The sequence below is a fragment of the Cervus elaphus genome, chromosome 21, assembly GCF_910594005.1.
Source record: "Cervus elaphus chromosome 21, mCerEla1.1, whole genome shotgun sequence".
Taxonomy (NCBI): Eukaryota; Metazoa; Chordata; class Mammalia; order Artiodactyla; family Cervidae; genus Cervus; species Cervus elaphus.
The window spans coordinates 23,288,049-23,312,279 of NC_057835.1; the positions used below are offsets into that span (position 1 = coordinate 23,288,049).

The 24,231-nt window shown below is 44.2% G+C and overlaps 3 protein-coding genes across 10 annotated transcripts in view; all 3 read right to left on the minus strand.

Moving 5' to 3' along the window:
• The window catches only part of SPIDR (scaffold protein involved in DNA repair), a 270,899-nt gene extending 264,326 nt beyond the window's left edge, over positions 1-6,573 (minus strand). For 3 of the 6 annotated variants that reach the window (XM_043879249.1, XM_043879250.1, XM_043879247.1), the window contains exon 1: positions 6,453-6,562. In XM_043879249.1, coding sequence (XP_043735184.1) covers positions 6,453-6,485 — 33 coding nt within the window. In that variant the 5' untranslated portion in view covers positions 6,486-6,562. Of the gene's footprint in view, positions 1-6,452 lie in introns of all 6 variants that reach the window. The other 3 variants (XM_043879253.1, XM_043879248.1, XM_043879252.1) reach the window with 2 other exon arrangements.
• A 10,603-nt stretch (positions 6,574-17,176) lies between these two features.
• LOC122678983 (histone H3.3C) lies at positions 17,177-20,103 on the minus strand. The gene is made up of 2 exons (XM_043879168.1): positions 19,605-20,103; positions 17,177-19,008 (listed from the first exon to the last, which is right to left on the minus strand). Exon 2 carries the CDS (start codon positions 18,698-18,700, stop codon positions 18,290-18,292), a length of 411 nt encoding a protein of 136 aa, XP_043735103.1. The 5' UTR covers positions 18,701-19,008; positions 19,605-20,103; the 3' UTR covers positions 17,177-18,289.
• Positions 20,104-23,231: 3,128 nt separating this feature from the next.
• Positions 23,232-24,231, minus strand: part of PRKDC (protein kinase, DNA-activated, catalytic subunit) — a 125,817-nt gene continuing 124,817 nt past the window's right edge. For all 3 annotated transcript variants that reach the window (XM_043879165.1, XM_043879164.1, XM_043879166.1), the window contains exon 86: positions 23,232-24,058. In XM_043879165.1, the coding sequence (XP_043735100.1) occupies positions 23,854-24,058 (205 nt within the window). In that variant the 3' untranslated portion in view covers positions 23,232-23,853. The remainder of the gene's footprint in view (positions 24,059-24,231) is intronic.

The window sequence follows — 24,231 nt, forward strand, 5'->3', positions numbered from 1 at the left end:
ACGTCTAGGTGTCAAGCCCAATCACACTGTCATCACTAGCCTCCCTAGTCAGGAAGTCTCTTCTGCCATTCTGCACTCTTATGGCCAACTACTTCAGCGTGGCCTTTCAAGCGTTAAGACTCCTACCCTTCGGCCAGTTCACTTCACCAGTCACCAACCCACAGGGCTAGCATAAAAAGACCCAAAAAGACAGCAGCCCTCTTCATATTTTCTTATCACTTGCCCTTGATCAATGCTAGTAAACACTCTTTCCACTCTCTATTCCTCTACTCTTACACACACACACTTACATATACACAAGTTCCACACTCTGGCTTGCCTTTACCTCTCCATGTCTCCATCATAGCTCTGGTCGTCTCACCTTCCCAAAGGGTAAAATGAGCCACCATGAAACTCAGCAGACCTCTCATCTAGAAGCTCATTTAAACCTCTCATCTACCAAGCTCTCCTTCTTCTTGACAGTCCCAGAGGAAAAATGCTCCTGTTATCTAAAGCTGACTCCTTTCCGAAATACAACAGAAGCCAGGTCCTTACTTTCTCCTTGGCTCCTCCCCTCCTGCTTCAAAGAAGCATGTTTCTCTTTCTTAAAAAAGGAAAAATTCTCTGAAATGACAGGTACATTGCATTTAATTAATAATTACTATGTCCTTGACATTATACAAGAAGCACCAGAAATAAGGTTTTGTAATGAGGACTCAAAGGATTAGAGAAGGAGGGTATTATCAGAAAGATCTCTTTTATGATCTTACCAAGATACAGGTTTTCTTTCAGTGGGAAACAGAAATGGGAGACCCAAGATTTAGTCTGAGGGGGCAAAAGGAACTGTGAGAGTGAGGGTAGAATCAGGAATTCTCAGAAGGCAAGCAACTGATAAAGGGTTTGTGGTCATTCGTGGCTACTTAATAAGGAAAGAAGACAAAGCATAAAGGGAATAAGAGTCATAGTACTTGAAAGGACTGTAAGGACGGCTAAGGCAGGAGAGAAGGAAGAAGTAAAATACTCTGCAACTGATTGCCCTAATCTTTACCTGGGCCTTAAGTTTCATGTATCTGTGTATGTTAACATCAGGTTAAGAAGCAACTAACTCTCCTCAAGCTTCCCATTTTTCACAGGTTCAAGTTTTGAATCAACACTGACTCCTCCCTCTTCATCTTTCAAGAAATTTCAGGTGCTTAAATCTCATCTTCCTTTTTTTTAATCTAGCTACTCAGTCCTTTCCCAATACTATTTCCAATTTTACCATGTTAGTTCAGGCCCATATCAACTTTCATTTTAAGAGTCCAGAAAGATTCATATATCTTGCTAAAAATTATAAAATTAGTTAGTTGGAGAGCTGAGGCTGGTACCGAAATCTTCTGACCAGTTTATTTCCCCAATCTGCAATACTTCCAGATCTTCAATGACCCAGATAACCACGATGGTGTGATCACTCACCTAGAGCCAGACATCCTGGAATGCGAAGTCAAGTGCGCCTTAGGAAGCATCACTACGAACAAAGCTAGTGGAGGTGATGGAATTCCAGCTGAGCTATTTCAAATCCTAAAAGATGATGCTGTGAAAGTGCTTCACTCAATATGCCAGCAAATCTGGAAAACTCAGCAGTGGCCACAGGACTGGAAAAAGGTCACTTTTCATTCCAATCCCAAAGAAAAGCAATGCCAAAGAATGTTCAAACTACTGCACAATTGCAATCGTCTTCCACACTAGCAAAGTAATACTCAAAATTCTCCAAGCCAGGCTTCAACAGTATGTGAACCGTGACCTTCCAGATGTGCAAGCTGGACTTAGAAAAGGCAGAGGAACCAGAGATCATATTGCCAATGTTACCTTATTGACTACGCCAAAGCCTTTGACTGTTTGGATCACAACAAACTGTAGAAAATTCTTAAAGAGATGGGAATACCAGATCACCTGACCTGCCTCTTTGAGATATCTGTATGCAGGTCAGGAAGCAACAGTTAGAACTGGACATGAACAACAGACTGGTTCCAAATCGGGAAAGGAATACGTCAAGGCTGTGTATTGTCACCCTGCTTATTTAACTTACGTGCAAAGTACATCATGAGAAACACTGGGCTGGATGAAGCATGAGCTGGAATCAAGATTGCCGGGAGAAATATCAATAACCTCAGATATGCAGATCACACCACCCTTATGGAAGAAAATGAAGAAGAACTAAAGAGCTTCTTGATGAAAGTGAAAGAGGAGAATGAAAAAGTTAGCTTAAAACTCAACATTCAGAAAATGAAGATCAGGGCATCCAGTCCCATCACTTCACAGCAAACAGATGGGGAACAATGGAAACAGTGACAGACTTTATTTTTGGGGGCTCCAAAATCACTGCAGATGGTGACTGCAGCCATGAAATTAAAAAATTCTTGCTCCTTGGAAGAAATGCTATGACCAACTTAGACAGCATATTACAAAGCAGAGACATTACTTTACCAACAAAGGCCTGTCTAGTCAAAGCTATGATTTTTCCAGTGGTCATGTATGGATGTGAGAGTTGGACTATAAACAAAGCTGAGCACCGAAGAACTGATGCTTTTGAACTATGGTGTTGGAGAAGATTCTTGATAGTCCCTTGGACAGCAAGGAGATCCAACCAGTCCATCCTAAAAGAAATCAGTCCTGAATATTCATTGGAAGGACTGATGCTGAAGCTGAAACTCCAAAACTTTGGCCACCTGATGTGAAGAACGGACTCACTGGAAAAGACCCTGACGCTGGGAAAGATTGAAGGCAGAAGGATAAAGGGATGACAGAAGATGAGATGGTTGAATGGCATCACTGACGCGATGGACATGAGTTTGAGCAAGCTCTGGGAGTTGGTGATGGACAGGGAAGCCTGGCGTGTTGCAGTCCATGAGGTCACAAAGAGTTGGACACGACTGAGCGACTGAACTGACTGACTGCAGCCCAAATAAAACTATTATGCAGTCAATAAGAAGTAAAATGATGGTTAAGCAGAGCAGTGTGTGTACTCACTCATGTCCGACTCTTTGCCACCTCATGGACTGTAGCCAGCCAGGCTCCTCTGTCCATGGAATTCTCCAGGTAAAAATACTAGAGAGGGCTGCCATTTCCTTCTCCAGAGGATTTTCCTGACCCAGGAACTGACCCTGCATCTCTTCTGTCTCCCGCAATGGTAGAGGGATTCTTTACCACTAGTACTACTGGGAAGCACAGGAATTATACATATATAATTATACATAATTAAAGTGGTTCCTCTGGGAAAGCATCTCAGAAGATGGAACGGGAGCATGCTACCTGTTACACACAAACACTCCATGCATTAAGTATTTTCTCTGTACCCAACCTAGGGAGAAATGAAAAAAAAAAAAAAGAAAGAAAAAATCCTGGGGCAAAACTACCCTGATAGCCAGTCTCTAAGATAGCATCCTATGATCCCCCACTTGTTGGTGTTCACAACCTCTACAGTTCCCTCTCACACTACCAGTCTGATCTATGTGATTAATAGAAAAGATGGTATAAAGACACCAGGGTCTCTTAGAAAGAAAACCAGTTGCCATGTCATGAGTTGCCTTATGGAAGTGGCAAGGAACTGACAAGAAGCACACGGGTGGGCTTAGAAATGGCTTCTCTGGCTGTGATGACCCTTGGCTCCAACTTGTGGGGGACCCTGCGCTGGAACCACACAGCTGAACCATTCCCAATCCCTGACCTTCAGAAACTGTATGAGAAAATAAACATTTGTTAAGCTGCTTTGGTTTTGAGACAAATCTGTTATATGAACAACAGTTAATTAATACAACTTTTAAAAAAATGATAAGGTCTTGAAAACGAACAGAATGACTAGGGAAAAAAGTGAGTATCAGATCAAAAACACGAATATTTCTAAGTGAAGATGTAGTGTAATTGCCTGACGTTAATCATTTGATTGCCAAGTGGCATCCACTTCAGAAATGCAACCTGAATACAAGTATCCCTGCAGGACTGACCACAGTGGCACGGTCAGCTCCTGGTCAGCTAGACTGGAAAACAAGGCAAGGAACTAGCCTGCCTCCACACATGAAGGTCCCGATTTCAAAAAGCCCTGGTAACCTAGATAAATGACCGTCTCAGTGACCCTGCTTCTCCATTCCTGCACCCTAATCCCTGCTATTGCTTTAAACCAGCCAATGAAGAGCAAGCACGTGAAATTCTAGACACCTAGCCCTCAGACCCTAATAAAGGCAGACCCAGGTGTGCCCTCCTCTCTCTCTCTGCGTCTCTCTCTGCCTCTGTCACTGTGTAGTCCTTGGGTGTACCATGTACCCTTCAGGATCTGTGAGTAATGAATCTTGTTTCTCAGAGTACCCTGATGGCTTCTGCTGAAGTGCACCCTGAGGTCATAATTAGAATGGTTGGTTCAGCCACAAAACTGGAGGGAGTGGGGTGGGGGAGTGGGGGCTTTGGAACACACCAGAGTAACCCTGGCCAGAGTTCTTCAACTGTTTCCACAGCCCCTCACCTGTGTACAGAGGGTTCAAGGAGAAAGAAATGAGAAAACTGTAGAAGAAGCCTTAGAGGAAGCAGTTAGTACCAGATGTCTGTGCATTACCAAAGTAACCAGAATAAACCAAAACCTAACAGCTGGAAAGTCACATTAAACATGACTTCATAGTCCCATTAGACTAGTGACCTTTCTCCAAAGCGCCTTATAAACAGTTTCCCTTCACAGGGAGAACACCCCAAATTGGAGCCAAAGCTCTCCAGGTTGGACAAGGTAAAAAGGCCCAGGCAGGGACTCTGATGTCAGGCTGTTCTGGGGAAATAGCTATTTGAGCACTTAATTTACAAAGGAGAGTAGTGTCTATTAGAAAGTCAATCAACTTGTTCCCCACTGTCAAAGCTACCGGAGGCTACTGTAGGGGAAATTAGAATTGGACGTCTCAAGTTCAGGGGAGCCCCTGGGCCTGTTTATTATCAGAGTGTTCCTCTCCTTTTGATTGCCAGATTGTTTAATTGTGACCCATTCAGGGGCCATTGCTCTTCTGATCTTAACATATCTAATATATGCCCCAAAGATCTTTCCTTTGGGACAGATTAAATATTTCCCATTTTTATAAGCTTTATAGCACCAAAACACAAAACACACACACAAATTCCAACAAAAATGGTATGAACAGATGCTAGCATCGATGCATACAGATGAATCAATTCCCAAATCAGGTAAATAAATTTAACCTACAAAGCAAATGACCTACAAGAACTAGCTCCCCAATGAACCAGTTCCAACTGAACCGATTCCCAAATCAGATAAAGAAATTTACCCTACTAAACAAATAAACTAATTCCAATTAGGGTGGGCTTGCCCCACAAGAACTAGTTCCCCAGTGAACCGGTTCGGGGTAGCATCCAACACTTCCTTCTTCAACAGGGTACCCCAACCAAATTGGCTTGTCCCATCAAGGAAAAGCCCAACTTGAGAGGAAAAAACGTTCCGGAACACCGGAGCGACTTATCCTCCAAAATCGAGTCCATCGCTCTTAACACAGAAGAACACATAAAACAAGCAGACGGACTGAACCAGCTACCGAATTGGGTGGACTTACACTACAAACAAAATCGAGTCCGTCAAGTCAACTTTAGAAGTTTATCGGTTCCTTGTCTCAACTGCCAAGAGCTGGGGGCAGCTGGTGCTGCTTCAGGGAATCCTGAAGGAAAGAACCTCAGGACAGTCCTGGAAGCTGCTAGTCTTGCCCCAGTGTTCCCTGACCGGGTCCAGCTAGCCCCAGGCAGCTAGGCTCCTGGCTGGCTCGCCAAATTGCTACTGAATCCAAGCTTGCTCTGCTCTCCCAACAACAGGTTGATGAATTCGAGAGAGGAGGTGTTGACGAAAGGAAACCCACTTTATTCAGAAAGCAGCTGAGGAGACGATCGCAGGCAAGCACCTCAAAATAACCATTTCCTCGGGGTCTGGATGCCAGGTTCTTTAATAGATCAGAGATAGGCAGAGGTGAGGAAGGAAAGTAAAAAGGCCATTAATCTTGCACACATCTCCTAGATGTGTTAATTTCTTCTCCCCTGCCACCTACAGGTGGACAGGGTTCTGAACAAAGGCACTTTAGTTAACAGTCAGGTAGAGGGGCAGGATTCTCTGAGGCAAGGTATTAAGTATGATTATAACAACAAAAGCAACAAAAAGCAAGTCACAGAAACAATTCCAACATGGAATAAGAACTGGCTTCTCTGCAACTGGGGCAGGAGAAGCATCGCAGCAGGGACGAAGGTCTCCCAGACCCCCGACACCGCTGTCATGGTTCGACCAGGCAGAAACCCTGAACACCAGCGAGGCTCGTGCCATACCGTTGCTCCAAGGCAGCGACCCTCGCTCTCCAGGAAGGCGGCCAGACGCAGGCGGCAGCCCAGAGACGGCCACACGCGCCCCGCGGGTCCCTCCAACATGCGGAGACCAGGGAGACGGCGCCCACGAGCCCACAGCCTACCTTGGGGCCTCGAGACCGGCCTCCACCGGGCATCTCCGGGCGCTCCCCTCCCCAAGGCTGCACCGCCCTCTGAAGGCACCGGAAGGCCGTGAGTCGCAGAACCAACTCGGCGCGCCGGGCCGCACCGCGTGCTGCGATTGGCGGACGCTCGGGTCGGGGGCGGGGCTTCCTCGGACGCACCGCCCTACCGACGCTCCGGGCGGTACCGAGCGTTGCGATTGGCAGATGCTCCGCCTGGAGGCGGGACTTCTCCGGACGCACCGCCCCCCAACACCTCCCGGCGCGCCGCCTTGCGCTGCACTTGCGATTAGCGGATGCTCGTGCGGGGGCGTGGTTTTCCTGCTACTCGCGCCCCCTGGCGCTGACCTGAAGCGTGGCGTCTGGGAACCCGCGCGGGCAACAGCTCCCGGGACGGATTTTCTGCGCTGCTGCCCCTACCTGTGGCTGGGCCCGGATCAACGGAACACGCGCAGCGTCGCGGTCGGCTCCTGGCCGGGGAGCTGCTGAAAAGGCCGCCAGGGGGTTTCCAAATAAAGCTCGTCCGTTGTTTGCTTTGTCAGGCAAGGCCTGACGTTAATAAAAATGAATGATAACCCCAAGTGGGCTATGAATTCAGCAAGCGGTGCTTAGGGAATGTTGTAGCCGTGGGTAGCCCGAGAGAGGGGTCTTATTGCCTCATGTGCCGAGGGGGGTCGGGGGCTGGGGCTCAGTATCCGGAGCATTTTCAAGTTTAGAGACGCCAGAATCCCCGGGGACCTGCTGCAGCCCGTGACTGGGGCTCGGACTCGGAAGGTCTGGACTGGGGTCGGAGAATTTGTATTTCTGACAGGTTCTCAGGTGACGTTGCTGCCATCCTGCATCACTTTTTTTTTTTCCCCCGCATCATTTTGAGAACTGCAGACAGAACCCTTCCTTAGACCCTGCACGTGAGTTTGCTTAAGTGTTCCAGCACCTGGAGGAAGAGATTTTAAAGGAAATATGATGGGAAGGGGGTGCTGGGGCTGAGGAGAGACAGAATTAGGTTACAAACTCACTAGGCAGGCTGTTGTCTAAATAAAGGTGTCTATTGTAGAAAAAACGACAATAGTGATTTGAAAAGCGTCAGCCTGGGAAGGAGGAAAGGATTCCGATTTGTACCCTCACAACTTGGCAGAAGTGGAGTTTGGTTTTCTGCTCTAAAAGCACTTTCTTGTGCCTCTATAAGAATTCCAATATTTTGCACTTGATCCATTTTCTGTCTTTCCTGCCTAGTTCCTATTTTTCAACATATTGCATTTGAGTTTCACTCACTAAAGCACAAATGCTTTGTGTAAAGAGGCCCACACTGCGATCTTTGAAAAAGAAAGAAAGAAACATATTAGCTCTAGGTACACATGTCTATTGGTACTTCCTTGGTGGCTCAGCAGAAAAAATCCTCCTGCAATGCAGGAGAGCCAAGAGACACAGTTTTGATCCCTGGGTTGGGAAGATCACCTGGAGTAGGAAATATTAACCCACTCCAGAATTCATGCCTGGAAAATTCCATGGACAGAGCAACCTGGTAGGCTACAGTCCATGAGGTCGCAAACAGCACACATACACAGACACCCAGATATTGCTAACATTATTATTGTCAACACTTAGCATAAGATAAACTGGACTTTAAATGTATGTAGTTTAGGATTTAGAATATTGGTCCTCTGACTGGGACACCACACAAATGGTTGCCTCAGTTAGGCCGCATGACACAGCTCAACCATCTCACTGTCGTTCTTGGCTCTCAACTTTATAGTTGCAACCAGACTGCTTCCTGATGCTTGAACTAAAGTCCCATTGCACTAACTTCTGGTCATTGTCACTTGAATGTTTGAGAGACTCTTGAACCTAAATTCTTCTCTTCCCAAAATAACTTCCTTTTCAGAAACCTCCATCTCAGTGGTGGCACTGACATCCAGCCAGTAGCTCATGCTGAAGCTGTCACCCATACCAGCCTCTGACAGCTAAAGGATCGTTGCCTCAATTCACCTCTATGTTTGTCTCAGAAGCATCTGGTATTTGACAGATACTTTGCAGCTGTGCTTTCAGAGGTATGTAGTGACCAACTGCCCCAAACTGGCTCTGACTTGACCACAGGAATGCACCTCTGCAGATGAGACTTGGAGGTGTCCAGAAGTAACCATTGCTTCATTACCATGTTAAGATCTCCATTCAAGGACAGGGGTGGAGACTTGTACTCTGCTAGGCACAGTTCATGCTGCGTGCAAGCCCTGGCTGCTCCACAGCCACCCCCACTCCCAACCTGGCTGCCCTCAGAAATCTCCATTCCCTTCCTGGTTGGTGGTTTAGTCACTAAGTCGTGTCTGACTTGCAACCCCATGGACAGTAGCTTGCCAGGCTTCTCTGTCCATGGGATTCTCCAGGCAAGAATATTGGAGTGGGTTGCTGTTTCCTTCTCCAGGGGATCATCCCGACCCAGGAATCGAACCTGGGTCTCCTTCATTGCAGGCAGATTCTTTACCAAGTGAGCTATGAGGGAAGACTTTCCTAGAACCCCACTAACAAGCCTGCCTCCTACCGCTTAAACTTCAGTTCAGTTCAGTCGCTCAGTTGTGTCCGACTCTTTACAACCCCTTGGACTGCAGCACACCAGGCCTCCCTGTCCATCACCAACTCCCAGAGTTTACTCAGACTCATGTCCATTGAGTCAGTGATGCCATTCAACCATCTCATCCTCTGTCATCCCTTTATCCTTCTGCCTTCAATCTTTCCTAGCATCAGAGTCTTTTCAAATAGTCAGTTCTTCACATCAGGTGGCCAAAGTATTGGAGTTTCAGCTTCAGCATCAGTCCTTCCAGTGAATATTCAGGACTGATCTCCTTCAGAATGGACTGGTTGGATCTCCTCGCTCTTCAAGGGACTCTCAAGAGTCTTCTCCAACACCACAGTTCAAAAGCATCAATTCTTCCATGTTTAACTATATGGTTAAAGTTATAACCATATAACTTATGCTGTCTAGGTTTGTCATAGCTTTTCAAGGAGCAAGCATCTTTTAATTTCATGTCTAAAGTCACCATCTGCAGTGATTTTGGATCCTAATAAAATAAAATTCAACTGTTTTGACTTTTCCCCATATGTTTGCCATGGAGTGATGGGACTGGGTATCATGATGTTCATTTTTTGAATATTGAGTTTCAAGCCAGCTTTTCGGTCTCCTCTTTTCACCTTCATCAAGAGGCTCTTTAGTTCCTCTTCACTTTCTGCCGTTAGAGTGGTATCACCTGCATATTTGAGGTGTTGATATTTCTCCTGGCGATCTTGTTTCCAGAGTGTGATTCACCCAGTCTAGCATTTTGCATGATGTACTCTGCATAGAAGTTAAATAAGCAGGGTGACAATATATAGCCTTATCGAAATCCTTTTCCAACTTTGAACCAGTCTGTTGTTCCATGTCTGATTCTGTTGCTTCTTAACCTGCATACAGGTTTCTGAGGAGACAGGTCAGGTGGTCTGTTAGATTCCCATCTTTTTAAGAATTTTCCACAGTTTGCTGTGATTCACACAAAGACTTTAGCACAGTCAATGAAGCAGAAGTAGATATTTTTCTGGAATTACCTTGCTTTATCTGTGATCCAGTGGGTGTTAGCAATTTGATCTCTGCTTTCCCTGCTTTTTCTAAATCCAGCTTGAACATCTGGAAGTTCTCAGTTCATATTTTGTTGAAGCCTAGTTTGAAGGATTTTGAGCATTACTTTGCTAGCATGTGAAATGAGTGGAACTGTATGGTAATTTGAACATTCTTTGGCATTGCCCTTCTTTGGGGTTGGAATGAAAACTCACCTTTTCCAGTCCTGGGGACACTGCTGAGTTTTCCAAATTTGCTGGCATATTGAGTGCCACACTTTCACAGCAACATCTTTTAGGATTTGAAATAATTCAGCTGGAATTCCATCACCTCCACCAGTTGTGTTCATGGTAATGCTTCCTAAGGCCCACTTGACTTTGCATTCTGGGATGTCTGGCTCTAGGTGAGTGACACCACCATTGTGGTTATCCTGCTCATTAAGACTTTTTCGGTATAGTTTTGTGTATTCCTGCTATCTCTTCTTAATCTCTTCTGCTTCTGTTAAGTCCTTATCATTTCTGTTGTCATGCCCATTCTTGCATGAAATATTCCCTTGATATCTCTGATTTTCTTGAAGAGATCTCTAGTCTTTTACGTTCTATTGTTTTCCTCTTTTTCTTTGCATTGTTCACTTAGGAAAGCTTTCTTATCTCTCCTTGCCATTTCCTGGATCTCTGCAGTTGGGTGTATCTCCGTTTCTCCCTTGCGTTTTGCTTCTCTTCTTTTCTCAGCTATTTGCAAAGTCTCCTTAGACAACCACTTTGCCTTCTTGCATTTCTTTTTCTTGGGAGTGGTTTTGATCACCTCCTGTACAGTGTTACAAACCTCCGTCCATAGTTCTATAGGCACTCTGTCTGCCAGGTCTAATATCTTGAATCTATTCATCACCTCCACTGTATAATCATAAGAGGTTGATTTAGATCATATCTGAATGGTCTAGTGATTTTCCCTACTTTCTTCAATTTAAGCCTGAATGTTGCAATTTCCCTGATACCTCAGTTGGTAAAGAATCTGCCTGCAATGCAGGAGCCCCTGGTTTGATTCCTGGGTCAGGATGATCCACTGCTGGAGGGATAGGCTACCAACTCCAGTATTCTTGGGCTTCCCTTGTGGCTTAGCTGGTAAAGAATCCACCTTCAGGGACTTCCCTGGTGGCCCAGTGGCTAAGACTCCACACTGCCAATGCAGGGGGCCTGGGTTCGATACCTGGTCAGGGAACAGGATCCCACATGCCACAACTAAAGATCCCACGTGCGGCAACCAAGACTCAGTGCAGCCAAATAAATAAAATAAATATTTAAAAAAAAAAAAAAAGAATCCACCTTCAATGCAGGAGACCTGGGTTTGATCCATGGGTTGGGAATATCCCCTGGAGATGGGAAAAGCTACCAACTCCAGTATTCTGGCCTGGAGAATTCCATGGACTGTATAGTCCATGGGGTCGCAAAGAGTCAGACATGACTGAGCAACTTTCATTTCATTTGATGCAATAAGGAGCTCATGATCTGAGCCACAGTCAACTCCAGGTCTTGTTTTTGCTGACTGAATAGAGGTTCTCCATCTTCAACTAGGAAGAATATAATCAATCTGATTTCAGTATTGCCCATCTCATGATGTCCATGTGTAGAGTCATCACTTGTGTTGTTGGACGAGGGTATTCGCTATGACCAGGGTGTTCTCTTGACAAAACTCTGTTAGCCTTTACCCTCCTTCATTTTGGACTCCAAGGCCAAACTTGCCTATTACTCCAAGTATCTCTTGACTTCCTGCTTTTTCATTGCAATCCTCTATGATGAAAAGGACACATTTTTTTTGGTGTTAGTTCTAGAAGGTGTTGTAGGTCTCGGAGTGAACTCAGGATGAGCTTGGTTCATTTCCAAGGCAAACCATTCAACTTCACAGTAATCCAAGTCTATGCCCCATCCACTAATACCAAAGAAGCTGAAGTTGACCAGTTCTATGAAGACCTGCAAGATCTAGAACCAACCTGCTGGGGATCAGTAACAGAACCTGAGAACTATTGTGAGCACGTTTGGCTCTCCTGTCAAAGCCCTGTCTGTCCTGTGTTAAGTCTCTCCACCCTCCCTACTCTTACATGGATATATTTCAGGTCCCTGATTTATTTTGCCCAGTCTACTCAGTGGCCTCATAAGCAGTATCCCCTGGTCCACTCTTGCCCTCATCCATGCACATATAAGTACACACAATTCATTCTCCACACAGATACCCAGGGATGTGTGTGCTCTTCACGGGAGCCTTACCTGCAGTTATTGAATGTGCATGGGGCTTCAGAGTCTTTGCATTTGCTTCTTCGTTTCCTGAAAGGCTCTGGTCTCTGCCAAGCCAGTTTATATACAGCTCTTGAAAATTGCTGAAGCTGGGAGATCCACACATGGAGGTTCACTATAATACTCCTTGATATATTTGAAAATAATTTTTTTAAATTTTCAATTGAGATTTAAAAAAACAAGACAAAGTGAACTTGAACCTGTTCTCAGTTTCCTTGAACTCCTAGGAGGCTGAACCTCCCTGTTCTTCATTTTCACAAACCCTATGCTCCTTTGATGATGTTACAATACTCATAACCTAAATAATTATCATCTGGCTCCACCTATGCAAAGCAGTACCATTTCTGTCTTCTTGACCTTTATATCCTTAGCACTTCACAGTTTCTTCCACATATAAAGCACTCAAATAAATACTAGATAGGAATGAATAAATGAACTAATAATTAGTAAGTAAACTTGCCTGAAGGTGCAGAGCTAGTAATGTTTAGAATTAGACTCGAGTGTGACACCTAGGTCTATGTTCTCTACATTATGCCAGTCATAACACAGTGTAATTATGAAGAATTTACAATTGAACCAACAGGCATTAACCCTGATACCCAAACTGCCCTGGACTCTAATCCTTTTCCTGAGCCTTAACTAACCCTGAACCTAAACATCGCTGATATTCACCCTCACTCTAATGCTGACCCTAACACATACCTTGGATCTCACCCTGACTCACACTTGGCATAACCCTGAACTGATCACAGTTCTCACTCTTTAGCCAGAGCTTAACACGGACCCTGAATCTGACACTGAAACTTAACCCGAACTTGACCTGTGATCCTGACCCTCCTGAGACAGTAACTGCAGCCATCAGTACGCTGCCTAACACCCAACACTGACCATGATGACCCAGACCCTCAAGTGACCCTACCCTCACTCCAGCACTGACCCACACCTGAACTGGACCCTCATGTCACCCAGCCCTAACCCTGAACCTAACCCTTGGCCTTATTGTAATCCTAATGTTCAGGAGTACGTTAGGCTGTATTTTGTCACCCTCTTATTTAACTTACATGCAAAGTACATCATGCGAAATGCTGGGTTGGATGAAGCACAAGCTGGAATCAAGACTTCTGGGAGAAATATCAACAACTTCAGATACGCAGATGACACACTTATGGCAGAAAGCGAAGAAGAACTAAAGGGCCTTTTGATGAAAGTGAAAGAAGGTGAAAAAGTTAGCTTAAAACTCAACATTCAGAAAACTAAGATCATGGCATCTGGTCTCATCACTTCATGGCAAATAGATGGGGAAACAATGGAAATAGTGGCAGACTTTATTTTTTTTTTGGCTCCAAAATCACTGCATGTGGTAACTGCATCCATGAAATTAAAAGATGCTTGCTCCTTGGAAGGAAAGTTATAACCAACCTAGACAGCATATTAAAAAGCAGAGACATTACTTTTCCAACAAAGGTCTGTCTAGTCAAAGCTATGGTTTTTCCAGTAGTCGTGTATGGATGTGAGAGTTGGACGATAAAGCTGAGCACCGAAGAACTGATGCTTTTGAACTGGTGTTGGAGAAGATTCTTGAGAGTCCCTTGGAGAGCAAGGAGATCCAACCAGTCCATCCTAAAGGAGATCAGTCTTCAATATTCACTGGAAGGACTGATGCTGAAGCTGAAGCTCCAATACTTTGGCCACCTGATGCGAAGAGCTGACTCACTGGAAAAGACCCTGATGCTGGGAAAGATTGAAGGCAGGAGGAAAAGGGGACGATAAAGGATGAGACAGTTGGATGGCATCACTGACTCAATGGACATGAGTTTGAGGAGGCTCCGGGAGTTGGTGATGGACAGGGAACCCTGGCGTGCTGCAGTCCATGGGTTCGCAGAGTCAGACTTGACTGAGGGACTGAACTGAACTGAACTGAATGTTCATACATGCTAATCCTTACTCTTGGCTGTACCTTGAAGCTAACCTAAGCCTGTATGAGACTTGACCATGAGTCTGACCCTAAATGTTCCTGACCTTGACCTTATGCTGGCTTGAATAGTAGTCCCCAAAACAGGTATCTAAGTTCTAATACCAGTTCCTGTGAATGTAACCTTACTTGGAAATAGGGCCTTTGCAGAATTAAGGACCTCGAGATGAGATATGCTGAATGCCGTTGCATTGTGGGTGGAGCATGTACTAGTTTGTTCAGTGATATATGTTAAAACATGGAAAAGGAGAAAGCACGGGTATGGAGGAAGTACACATGAAGACAGAGGCAGAGACTGGAGTGATGCCATCACAAGCCCAGGAGCTGCAGGGGAACCAGAAACTGCAAGAGACCAAGGAGGCGCCTCCCCTGGAGCATTTGGAGAGGGTATGGCCCCGCCCACACCTAGATTTCAGACTTCTGACATCTGTGAGAGAATATACTTCTTTTGGTTTAAGCTAACTAGTTTATGTCAATTTGTTACACAGACCTAAGATACACCCTCATCCACCATAAGTGAATCTAACATTTACCATGACTGAGCCTTCTCCCTTGTTGTTGTGGTTCAGTTGGTCAGTTGTGTCCTACTCTGCCACCCCACGGACCGCAGCATGCCAGGCTTCCCTGTCCTCTACTATCTCTTGGAGTTTGCTCAAACTCATGTCCATTGAGTCAATGATGCCATCACCCTTATACCCACCCCTGACATGAAACTGACCTCAATCCTCATACAGACCAGAACTTGACCTTTACCCTGACCCTATGACCTTCACACTCACTTTGGGCTAGATCCTGACCATCTTCCTAACCCTGATAATCACCCTGATACCGAATAGAACCTTCCTCATAACTTTGACATTGACCCTGATCTAGCTCCCATCCTAAACTTAACCTTGACACTAATTCTGCCATTTAATACTGCCATGACCTTGACCCTACTGCCATGATCTTGACCCTAACCATGAAGATCTTGATGACCATATACCTCACAATGAACATCTTGTCACCTCTGACCCTTGTCCTCACCCAAACTCTGAACCTGTCCTGACCGTATGAGCTTGAATCTCATCTGCTGCTTGATTCTTCCCGATTGTCCCTGACCTTTACCCTCATAATGACGCTGAAGCTGACCTTGGGCCACACACTCCAAGTACCCTAAATCCAATTTTGACCTTGACATTCAGTCTGACTCTAAATCGGATTCTGCGCCCAAGTCTTACTCTGACTTTTGAATGGTGTTTTTTGAAACAGTGTGTTTAACAGTGTTAGGCACGTGTTCATCAGTATTGAGATGTTAGAAACATTGTGTTTACATATGCATGGCATGGCTTCCCCTTTATTAAATGGTGTATCATAATTCAGTATATGTAAAACTGGTGGGTGCACTACTATGGACAGAAGTATATGTGTGAAACATACTTTGTTTCCCCCAGCTTTATTGAGATATAGGTATACAAAAAACTGCACATAATGTATTCAATAGGGTGAGTTACTTACTTCCTATTTTACTGATGTGTACTAAACCTCTGTGTTTAAACAACCTAGGTGTATACATTTTTTGGAATTAAAAATTATTTTTAGCTATATGCACATTCATCCCTTTACTATATCTATACAAGTTTTATAATTGAAATATGCTGAAACACTATAAGGTACATGTGTTACTGGTTATGCTTATATACCTATGAAACTGTGTACAGAAGTGTACCTTGCATGTACTACATTGCTGAGTTATATGTTGAAACCTTTTCAAGAGAGCTATGTAGGAGAGTGATGTCAGCGAGATGGTAGAATTTTCTACTGTTATCCTCCCAAAGAGTAAATATTTGGACAATCACCCACTGATAAGGGTACCTCTTTTGGAGTCCTGATTCCAGCAGTGAAGTTCCATCACTTCTCTGGAGCAAAAAATCTGAGAACAGATGCATTGAAGAGGGTAAGAACAGTTAATTAACATTGGATTAATTTACAATCTCCAGTACTTTGTGAATCTTTGGGATTTTTTTTTTTGTATATAGGATCATGTTGTCTGTTAGTTGTCTGATTTTTTTTCTTCTTTCCTAATTTGAATCTTTTTTTCTCATCTGACTGCTCTGACTAGAACATCAGCAGTGTTGAATAGCAGTGGTGAAAGTGGGCATCCTTCTCTTGATCCTGACCTCAGGGGAGCGTTTTCTCTTTGGCCAATGAGTAGAACGTTACCTGTGGATTTTCATAAATGTCCTGTCAGGTAGAGTAAGTTCCCTTCTAGTCTCAGTTTGCTGTGTGATTTTTATTGTGAAACTATTGAATATGTCAAATACTTTTTTGCATTGAGATGAACCTCTTTTTTTTCCTTTGTGTATTAATGTTGTGCATTGCAACAATGGGTATTAGATGCTGAAGCAACCCTGCAGTGCTGGGATGGAACCATGTGCCAGTGAGTAATCCTTAGTGTTACTGGCCTCCATTTCCGAGTGTTTTACCGAGGATTTCTGCATCAGTGTCCGTAAGGGATATTGGTCTACTGTTTTCTTATAGAGTCTCTGGTTTTGATATCTGGGTAATGCTAGGTTCCTGGAATCGGTTAGGGAGTTTTTCCCTTTCTGACATTTTTGGGAAGCATTTGAGGATTGGTGTTAACTCCTTTTTCAGTGTTTGGTAGAATTCACCAGTATACTGTCCATTTCTTTTGGCGGGGGTGGGGGGTGGGGCTCATTTTTAATTACTAATTAAGTCTCATTGCAGATCTGTTCAGATTTTCTATTTCTTGAGTCAGTTTTGGCAATTTATATTTCTAGGAATTTTTATTTCTGTAAGGTTGATGTCTCCACTTTCATTTCTTTTTTTGAATAGCAAGTTTATTTGTAAATTTAGTCAACATACATAATTGACCTAAAAACTTCAATAGAAGGATAAATTTTAAAACCACTTGGCAGCCATCTCTATGAAGTGATTTTCCTAGAACCTATGCCACATGAACACCATTTTAACTGGCAGAGGTTCCATAAGCTGAAGCTGTGTCCCTCCCCCACAGCAAGTTTACCCTAACAGTTATCATAATACAAACCCCACAAGGAAAAAAAGTTCGGTATTGTTCCTCCTTGGTAGAGAAAAGTTCAACCTAGTTATGAGACCAATCACAACACAAAGAAAAGCTGCACTAACTACTATATTAGTAACAGATGATGCTGGTATGAATAACTTGTATTATAGTCTAGAGCCCTTATAAATAAATCCCCCTCCCTGTTAGTGTTTGCATTATCAGCTAGATGGTTAGTTTAACATGTGGCAGAACAAGGACTTATGCAAGGCATAATGCACAAAGCATTTTACTACATAAACAAGTGTAGTCTACTCAGGAGAAAACCTATCCGTCTCTCAATTATACACACCTTAAAGACAACACTCCGCAGCACATGTCAATGTAAAACATTTAATTTTAAAATGTTGACACTACAATATATAAAATAGCTACTGTAAATGCACATAGTGTATTCTATAGCTGCCAGGTTTACATTTTTTTTTTTTTTAAGGAAACTGTAAGTTACACTGTGGTTAAGACTTGTATCTTCATTCCTGAAAAAGTCCACATTCTGTAACAGTGATGTATGGTCAGACTTAACAGTCCCAACTGTTAAACACTTGGATCAAGTCACAACCAATATTATTGCAAAAGGACCCTGTACATATTTATCAATTGTAGTACTTTAACAGCTACACAACAAATCATTAACATGCAGAAACATGCATCATGAGAAGCAAGAAATATCACCCATCCCTTCTGCATATTAGCAACTTGTCACTCCTCAGCAACAGTGCTCACATCACTGAGGTCTGTGAACAGTCACTTTTCGCCTTCTTCCTGAATGAAAGATGGTACGACTTAAGTACAAATGCAACATATTATAAACAATTTCTTACAAAAAAAAAGTCACAAATTAAACCAAAGTATTTTACAGAATTTACTACAAAACACCATAAAAACCGCCTTCGCTTAAGCTTTCTCTCCCCGTATCCGGCGAGCCAACTGGATGTCTCTGGGCATGACGGTTACTCTCTTAGCATGGATGGCACACAGATTAGTATCTTCAAACAAACCCACCAGGTACGCTTCGCTAGCCTCCTGCAGCGCACCGATGGCGGCACTCTGGAACCGCAAGTCGGTTTTGAAATCCTGGGCGATCTCCCTCACCAACCGCTGGAAAGGCAGTTTCCGGATCAGAAGCTCGGTGGATTTCTGGTGACGACGGATTTCTCGAAGCGCAACAGTCCCGGGCCTGTAGCGATGAGGTTTCTTCATCCCGCCGGTAGAGGGGGCGCTTTTCCTGGCTGCTTTTGTGACCAGCTGCTTGCGGGGCGCTTTCCCACCGGTTGACTTACGAGCAGTCTGCTTGGTTCGAGCCATTTTCTTTTACCCAGCGCCGAAGTTTTTAGGCCACTTCGACCGCCGCCGCACCGCCGCTGCTGCGCAGAGAGCCAATAGCTCAGCTACGGGAAAAACTTCCAACGAACGGAAGAACTCCTTCCAACGAACGACCAAACCGCTCTGCGCTCCACTTTCATTTCTGATATTAGATATTTGCGGGTTTTTTTTTTTTTCCTGAATCAGTTTAGGTTTATCAATGAGCTGTTCAAAGAATCAATGTTTTGCTTGCTGCTTCCTTTTGTGCTCTTTTTACTGGCACGAAGTTTAGTTTGCTCTTCCTTAGTCTCCTAAACATGTAGCATTAGGTTATTTATTTGCAATCTTTTTTTTCTAATACAGGCGCTAAAGTGTGATGACATAAAAATTTCTATTTGAAGGCAGGACAAGAAAAATTAAAAATGTCTTTGTTCAGGCTTCCTCCCTCCCTCTGGTCCCTTTAGTGTATAGAGGGATGTAGGGTGTGTCTGAGCACACATTAACTACAGCTCCTCCAAGGTGGAGTGCCTGCTTGGCCATCAAGATCAGTGTTTCTTTCCCTTCTGATGTTAGCAGTGTAACTTGTTAAAACAACAGTGTTCTTTCCCAGCTCTGTAAGGGGTCATGGTGACATGCTCTCCTTTGTACATGCTTACCTGGGCTACATATCCTTTGTGAACTTTATAGAAAATACCGGTATGTCATTTTCATAAACCATTCTTTGTCTCAAAAATGGAATTGAAGAGTAGAAACAACAAAAACTAGTAAAAATTACAAAACACTGCTGAAAGAAGTTAAATAAAAGGGAAAACACTGTGTTCATGGATTGGGAGATTTACTATTGTTAACTATCAAACCACTTGGCTAAGAATCCACCTTGCAGGGGTCAGCCCCGGACCCCACCCACCTCTGCTCTCGCCCCCAACAGCGTGGCACGGGCTGCTGCTCCTTGCTCCAAACAAGATGCAGAATGAGCTGTGGGAGGCTTCACACATCCCAGGGAAGTCCAGTCCAGCCTAATGAACTTAAGCAATGCTGTCACTGGCTGGCAAACATGAGAGACATTATTAAGTGACAACAGGAACGGCTCATGCACAGAGTTTCAGTGAATGTCTCTGAGGGAAGTTGGCACTGAATTCCATTTTAACTGGATGAGGCTGTCACATTATTGAAGTGATTCTCTGAACTCTCCAGGCCCAGAGTGCTGTGCTGACAGCGAGCTTCTACAAGCCGGAGAAGAAAACCTGCAGGAGACTCACAAACGTTTTATGTTCTTAATGAGGCCGTGTGGCTTTCATGTTGATGTTTGGCAGAAACCAACACAATTCTGTAAAGCAGTTATCCTTCACTTAAAAAATAAAAAACTTTAGTGCACCCCAATGTTCATCACAGCACTATTTATAATAGCCAGGACATGGAAGCAACCTAGATGCCCATCAGCAGACAAATGGATAAGGTAGCTGTGGTACATATACACCATGGAATATTACTCAGCCATTAAAAAGAATTCATCTGAATCAGTTCTAATGAGATGGATGAAACTGCAGCCCATTATACAGAGTGAAGTAAGCCAGAAAGATAAAGACCAATATAGTATACTAACGCATATATATGGAATTTAGAAAGATGGTAACAATAACCCTATATGCAAAACAGAAAAAGAGACGCAGATGTACAGAACAGACTTTTGGACTCTGTGGGAGAAGGCGAGGGTGGGATGTTTTGAGAGAACAGCATTGAAACATGTATATTATCTAGGGTGAAACAGATCACCAGCCCAGGCTGGATGCATGAGACATGTGCTCAGGCCTGGTGCACTGGGAAGACCCAGAGGAATCGGGTGGAGAGGGAGGTGGGAGGGGGGGATTGGGTTGGGGAACACATGTAAATCCATGGCTGATTCATGTCAATGTATGACAAAAACCACTACAATATTGTAAAGTAATTAGCCTCCAACTAATAAAAATAAATTAAAAAATAATAATAATAAAAAAATAAGTTTTGTTTTGGGACTTCCTAAAAAAAAATAAAATAAAAATAAAAAACTTTAAAAAATGGTGAAAATGGAAAAAAATAAAGAAAATGCAGCATTCTTGTATTTCTGCACATCTAACACTGTTAATTAGCTCAGTAGAAAGGAATCTACCTGCCAATGCAGAAGACACAAGAGAGGCAGGTTTGATCCCTGGGTCGGGAAGATCCCCTAGAGAAGGAAATGGCAACCCACTCCAGTATTCTTGCCTGGAAAATCCCATGGACAGAGGAGCCCGAAGAGCTGCAGTTCATGGATCACAAAAGGATTGGACATGACTTAGAAGTTAAAATTACAACAACCAGTGTTAATTATGGACACACTTACACCAGGCTGGGTGATAGCACACTGGTGCTGAGGCAGCTTGGAGGGTCTCCCCCAGCCCAGACTCGGGCAGAGTAAGATAGAGATGGGGGTAACCATGCCCCAGGGGAGCAGTCCCTCTGGAGGATATTTTCATTGACAAACTGCTCCTAATCAGCTGGCTAGAACAGGACAATCAGGAGGTCAAAACTCACGGGGTCAGCAGCACTGTGGTTGTATTTCTGTCACTGTCATATAGTCACAGGCTGTAACCTAGCACTGGCCAACTGTTTTGAAAATAAATTCTACAGTCATAGATTCAGTCTGTAGAACAATTTTTTGGGGTACTACTTTATAAAAACCACACCTACTTTACAGTCAATCAAAAGTGCCCTGTTTATATAGCAATTTTCCCCCAATAGTTGGAGATAGCTATCTTTTCTGCAATTCCAGGATAGCAGGGTTCTTTCCTAAACTGTATTCTAGCACTAGATTTACTTATATATTTATTTGGTTACACTGTAAAGCCTGTGGGAATCTTAGTTCCCTGAACCAGGGCTTGAACCTGTCCCCCCTGCACAGAGCACATGGAGTCTTGGCTCCTGGACCACCAGGCAAGTCCCCCCAGTGGTAGAGAGTCTGCTGGGAGGCAGTGGCAGTGATCGTGGACAAAGACCATAAAGATAGGAACCAGGCAGAGGTGCAGGATGAGAGGGGACACAGCGGGAGACACCTAGGACGTGACCTCCACACACTGGCATCCAGGAGCTTGCGGGCGTCATGCTGGATGGACTCAAGCGTGGACTGACTGCACCCTAACCGTGCATGCCAGCTGTCCACTGGAGCACAGACTCTCTGATAAACAGAAGCCCTGATCCGTAGTGCTTGCTGACTTTATGAGTGAGCTTAACAATTAGCTGGCAAAATTCCTGATGTTCTGAATGTTGCTTGTGTGGGTGGGAATAAGAGGGCTCTGGCACACCACTGATCTGAACTCCGTTTCAAGAGGTCCAGGTGGACAACAGCAGTCCATTTTCAAATTCACGATGCCAAACAAAGTTTAAGGGCAATTTGCCTACATTACAACCAAAGAGTGACTGATTCTGAATTATACAGGGTAGAGCTCAAAAATCTCACAACTGAAGGTGGTATAAATGTGTGTTTTTCTATAACTAATGTTTTGCAAGGAGAAAATTTGGAGATAAACATCTGTAAGGAAGTTCTCATAGCATTGATGGAACATCATTTCTGACTCCCTTGTGTTTGTTTATTTATCAATTTTCTAAAAGCCATTGGGTAACAGATGGTGCCACAACTCCAGACAACAATAAAGAGATCCTTTCTGTTCATCTACACTGTCAATCCATGATTATCCTGGCCAACAGCAATGGGAACAACCCTTAATCTCTCCAAGGAGGGAGCTGTGACTTTAAAGTGTTGTGATTTAAAGTATTGAGACAACAATTAGAAATCTACAAGCTTGTCCACACACATACAAACATGCTTATCTCTTTAGCTAGAACTGGAGAATATGGTCCACACTTAAATCTTATTTCACAATAATTAAAGTGAAAATAAAACTGAAGGACAAATGGTCTTCCAAACTCTCCCCCCAAAAAAGAATCCGCCTTGCAATGCAGGAGATGTGGATCTGATCCCTGGTCGGGTCACTAAGATTCATTATTTCCCCAATCATCCAAGAGTATCTGATTAGAAATGTTTGGAAAGCTGTAACACAAAGCTCAAGTCAGCCTGAAACAGGCTCCAGCTGGGGAGGCGTGGGGACCGAGGCTTGGTGAGTGGACAGGAAGCTGTTCCCATCCTGCATTTCATAACCTGATCCGGCTGCCCCAGAATCATGCTTTATCTCCAAGGAGGACTTACTTCAAGCTGGGATTTTCTTCATGTTCCTTCTGAATGGGAATGTCAAGTGCCAGGTCTACTTTTAGACTTCCTGAGTCTGGAATGCAAAGCTCTTGTATCCACCTTCTAGCTGTGATCAGAGTAGCAAAGGTAGCAAAGCTAAGACCAAGGCTTTCTCTCTCCTCAACACTTCTGCTTCCAGAGGACAATTCTATCATAAAATGTCAAAGCTAGAGGAGAAAAATGTGAAAGAGAAAACCTACAAAAATATTCTAAAATGTCAAACACAATCATGTCAAATCACAATCAAGGAGAAAATTTGGGGATAAACATCTATAAAGTTCTCATAGCATTGAGGGAATATCATTTCTGACTCCCTTGTGTTTGTTTATTTATCAATTTTCTGAAAGCCACTGGGTAACAGATGGTGCCACAATTCCAGACAACAATAAAAAGATCCTTTCCGTTTACACATTACACAACCATGTGTAAATATAATAAGCCATAACCGCACCCTGACCTGTTCATATTCTTGCGCTGCTGATACAACCTAACATCCCATCAGTTACTCTCACAAAGTCTGCAGGAAAGAGTCTTCTGGGTGTAACTTCCAAGGCACGTGGGATGCTCACACACATCACTAATGTTGACAGCTGTTCATCCGGCCATAGCGCCTGTTTGCTGTGCCATGATCCAGTGCTAGCACGAGCCTGGATACACCCGCCCTTCTACGTCCACTGTGATCCTAAGCTCATCCTTGACCACGGCCTAGTCCCCCACCCGGGTCGGCATTCACTTCATCACGAGCTGGATTAAACTGTGATACGAGAGGAAGTCACACACAGACGCCTGCTCTCTGGGGCTTTGGGAAGATGAAGTCACTGGTGGCTTGGATCAGAGTTCAGGATAGTCTCTAAACACACACACAGGGGCCCTGTCTGCTGCCTCCAGGGGAATCTCACATCCAGGGCTCCCACCCTGCCCAAGTTCTGCCAAGGATGTTGGGGTCAGTTGCCTGGTCAACCAGGCACCTCACTTGGGCCTCCTCTGAAAGTCCACTCTCAGGCTCCTGGGCACGAACGCTGTGCTCTCGGCTTCCTCGTGCCACAGCGACGTAGTCTCTGAAGGCAGGCTCCTTCTCGTGGCCCAGCCGAAGCTCATCACTGGAAAAAAGATCAAGCAACACAAAGACACAAACTGCAGTCCAAACCAGATGCTCCACTGGTCACACAGCATACTCTCTGCTGCTCATGACCTTGATGTCAAGATTCCATCTGAAGGAAAACAGAACACTGCTGGGAATATCTGTCTGCAAGTGTGTGTGGGGGCGGGGGGG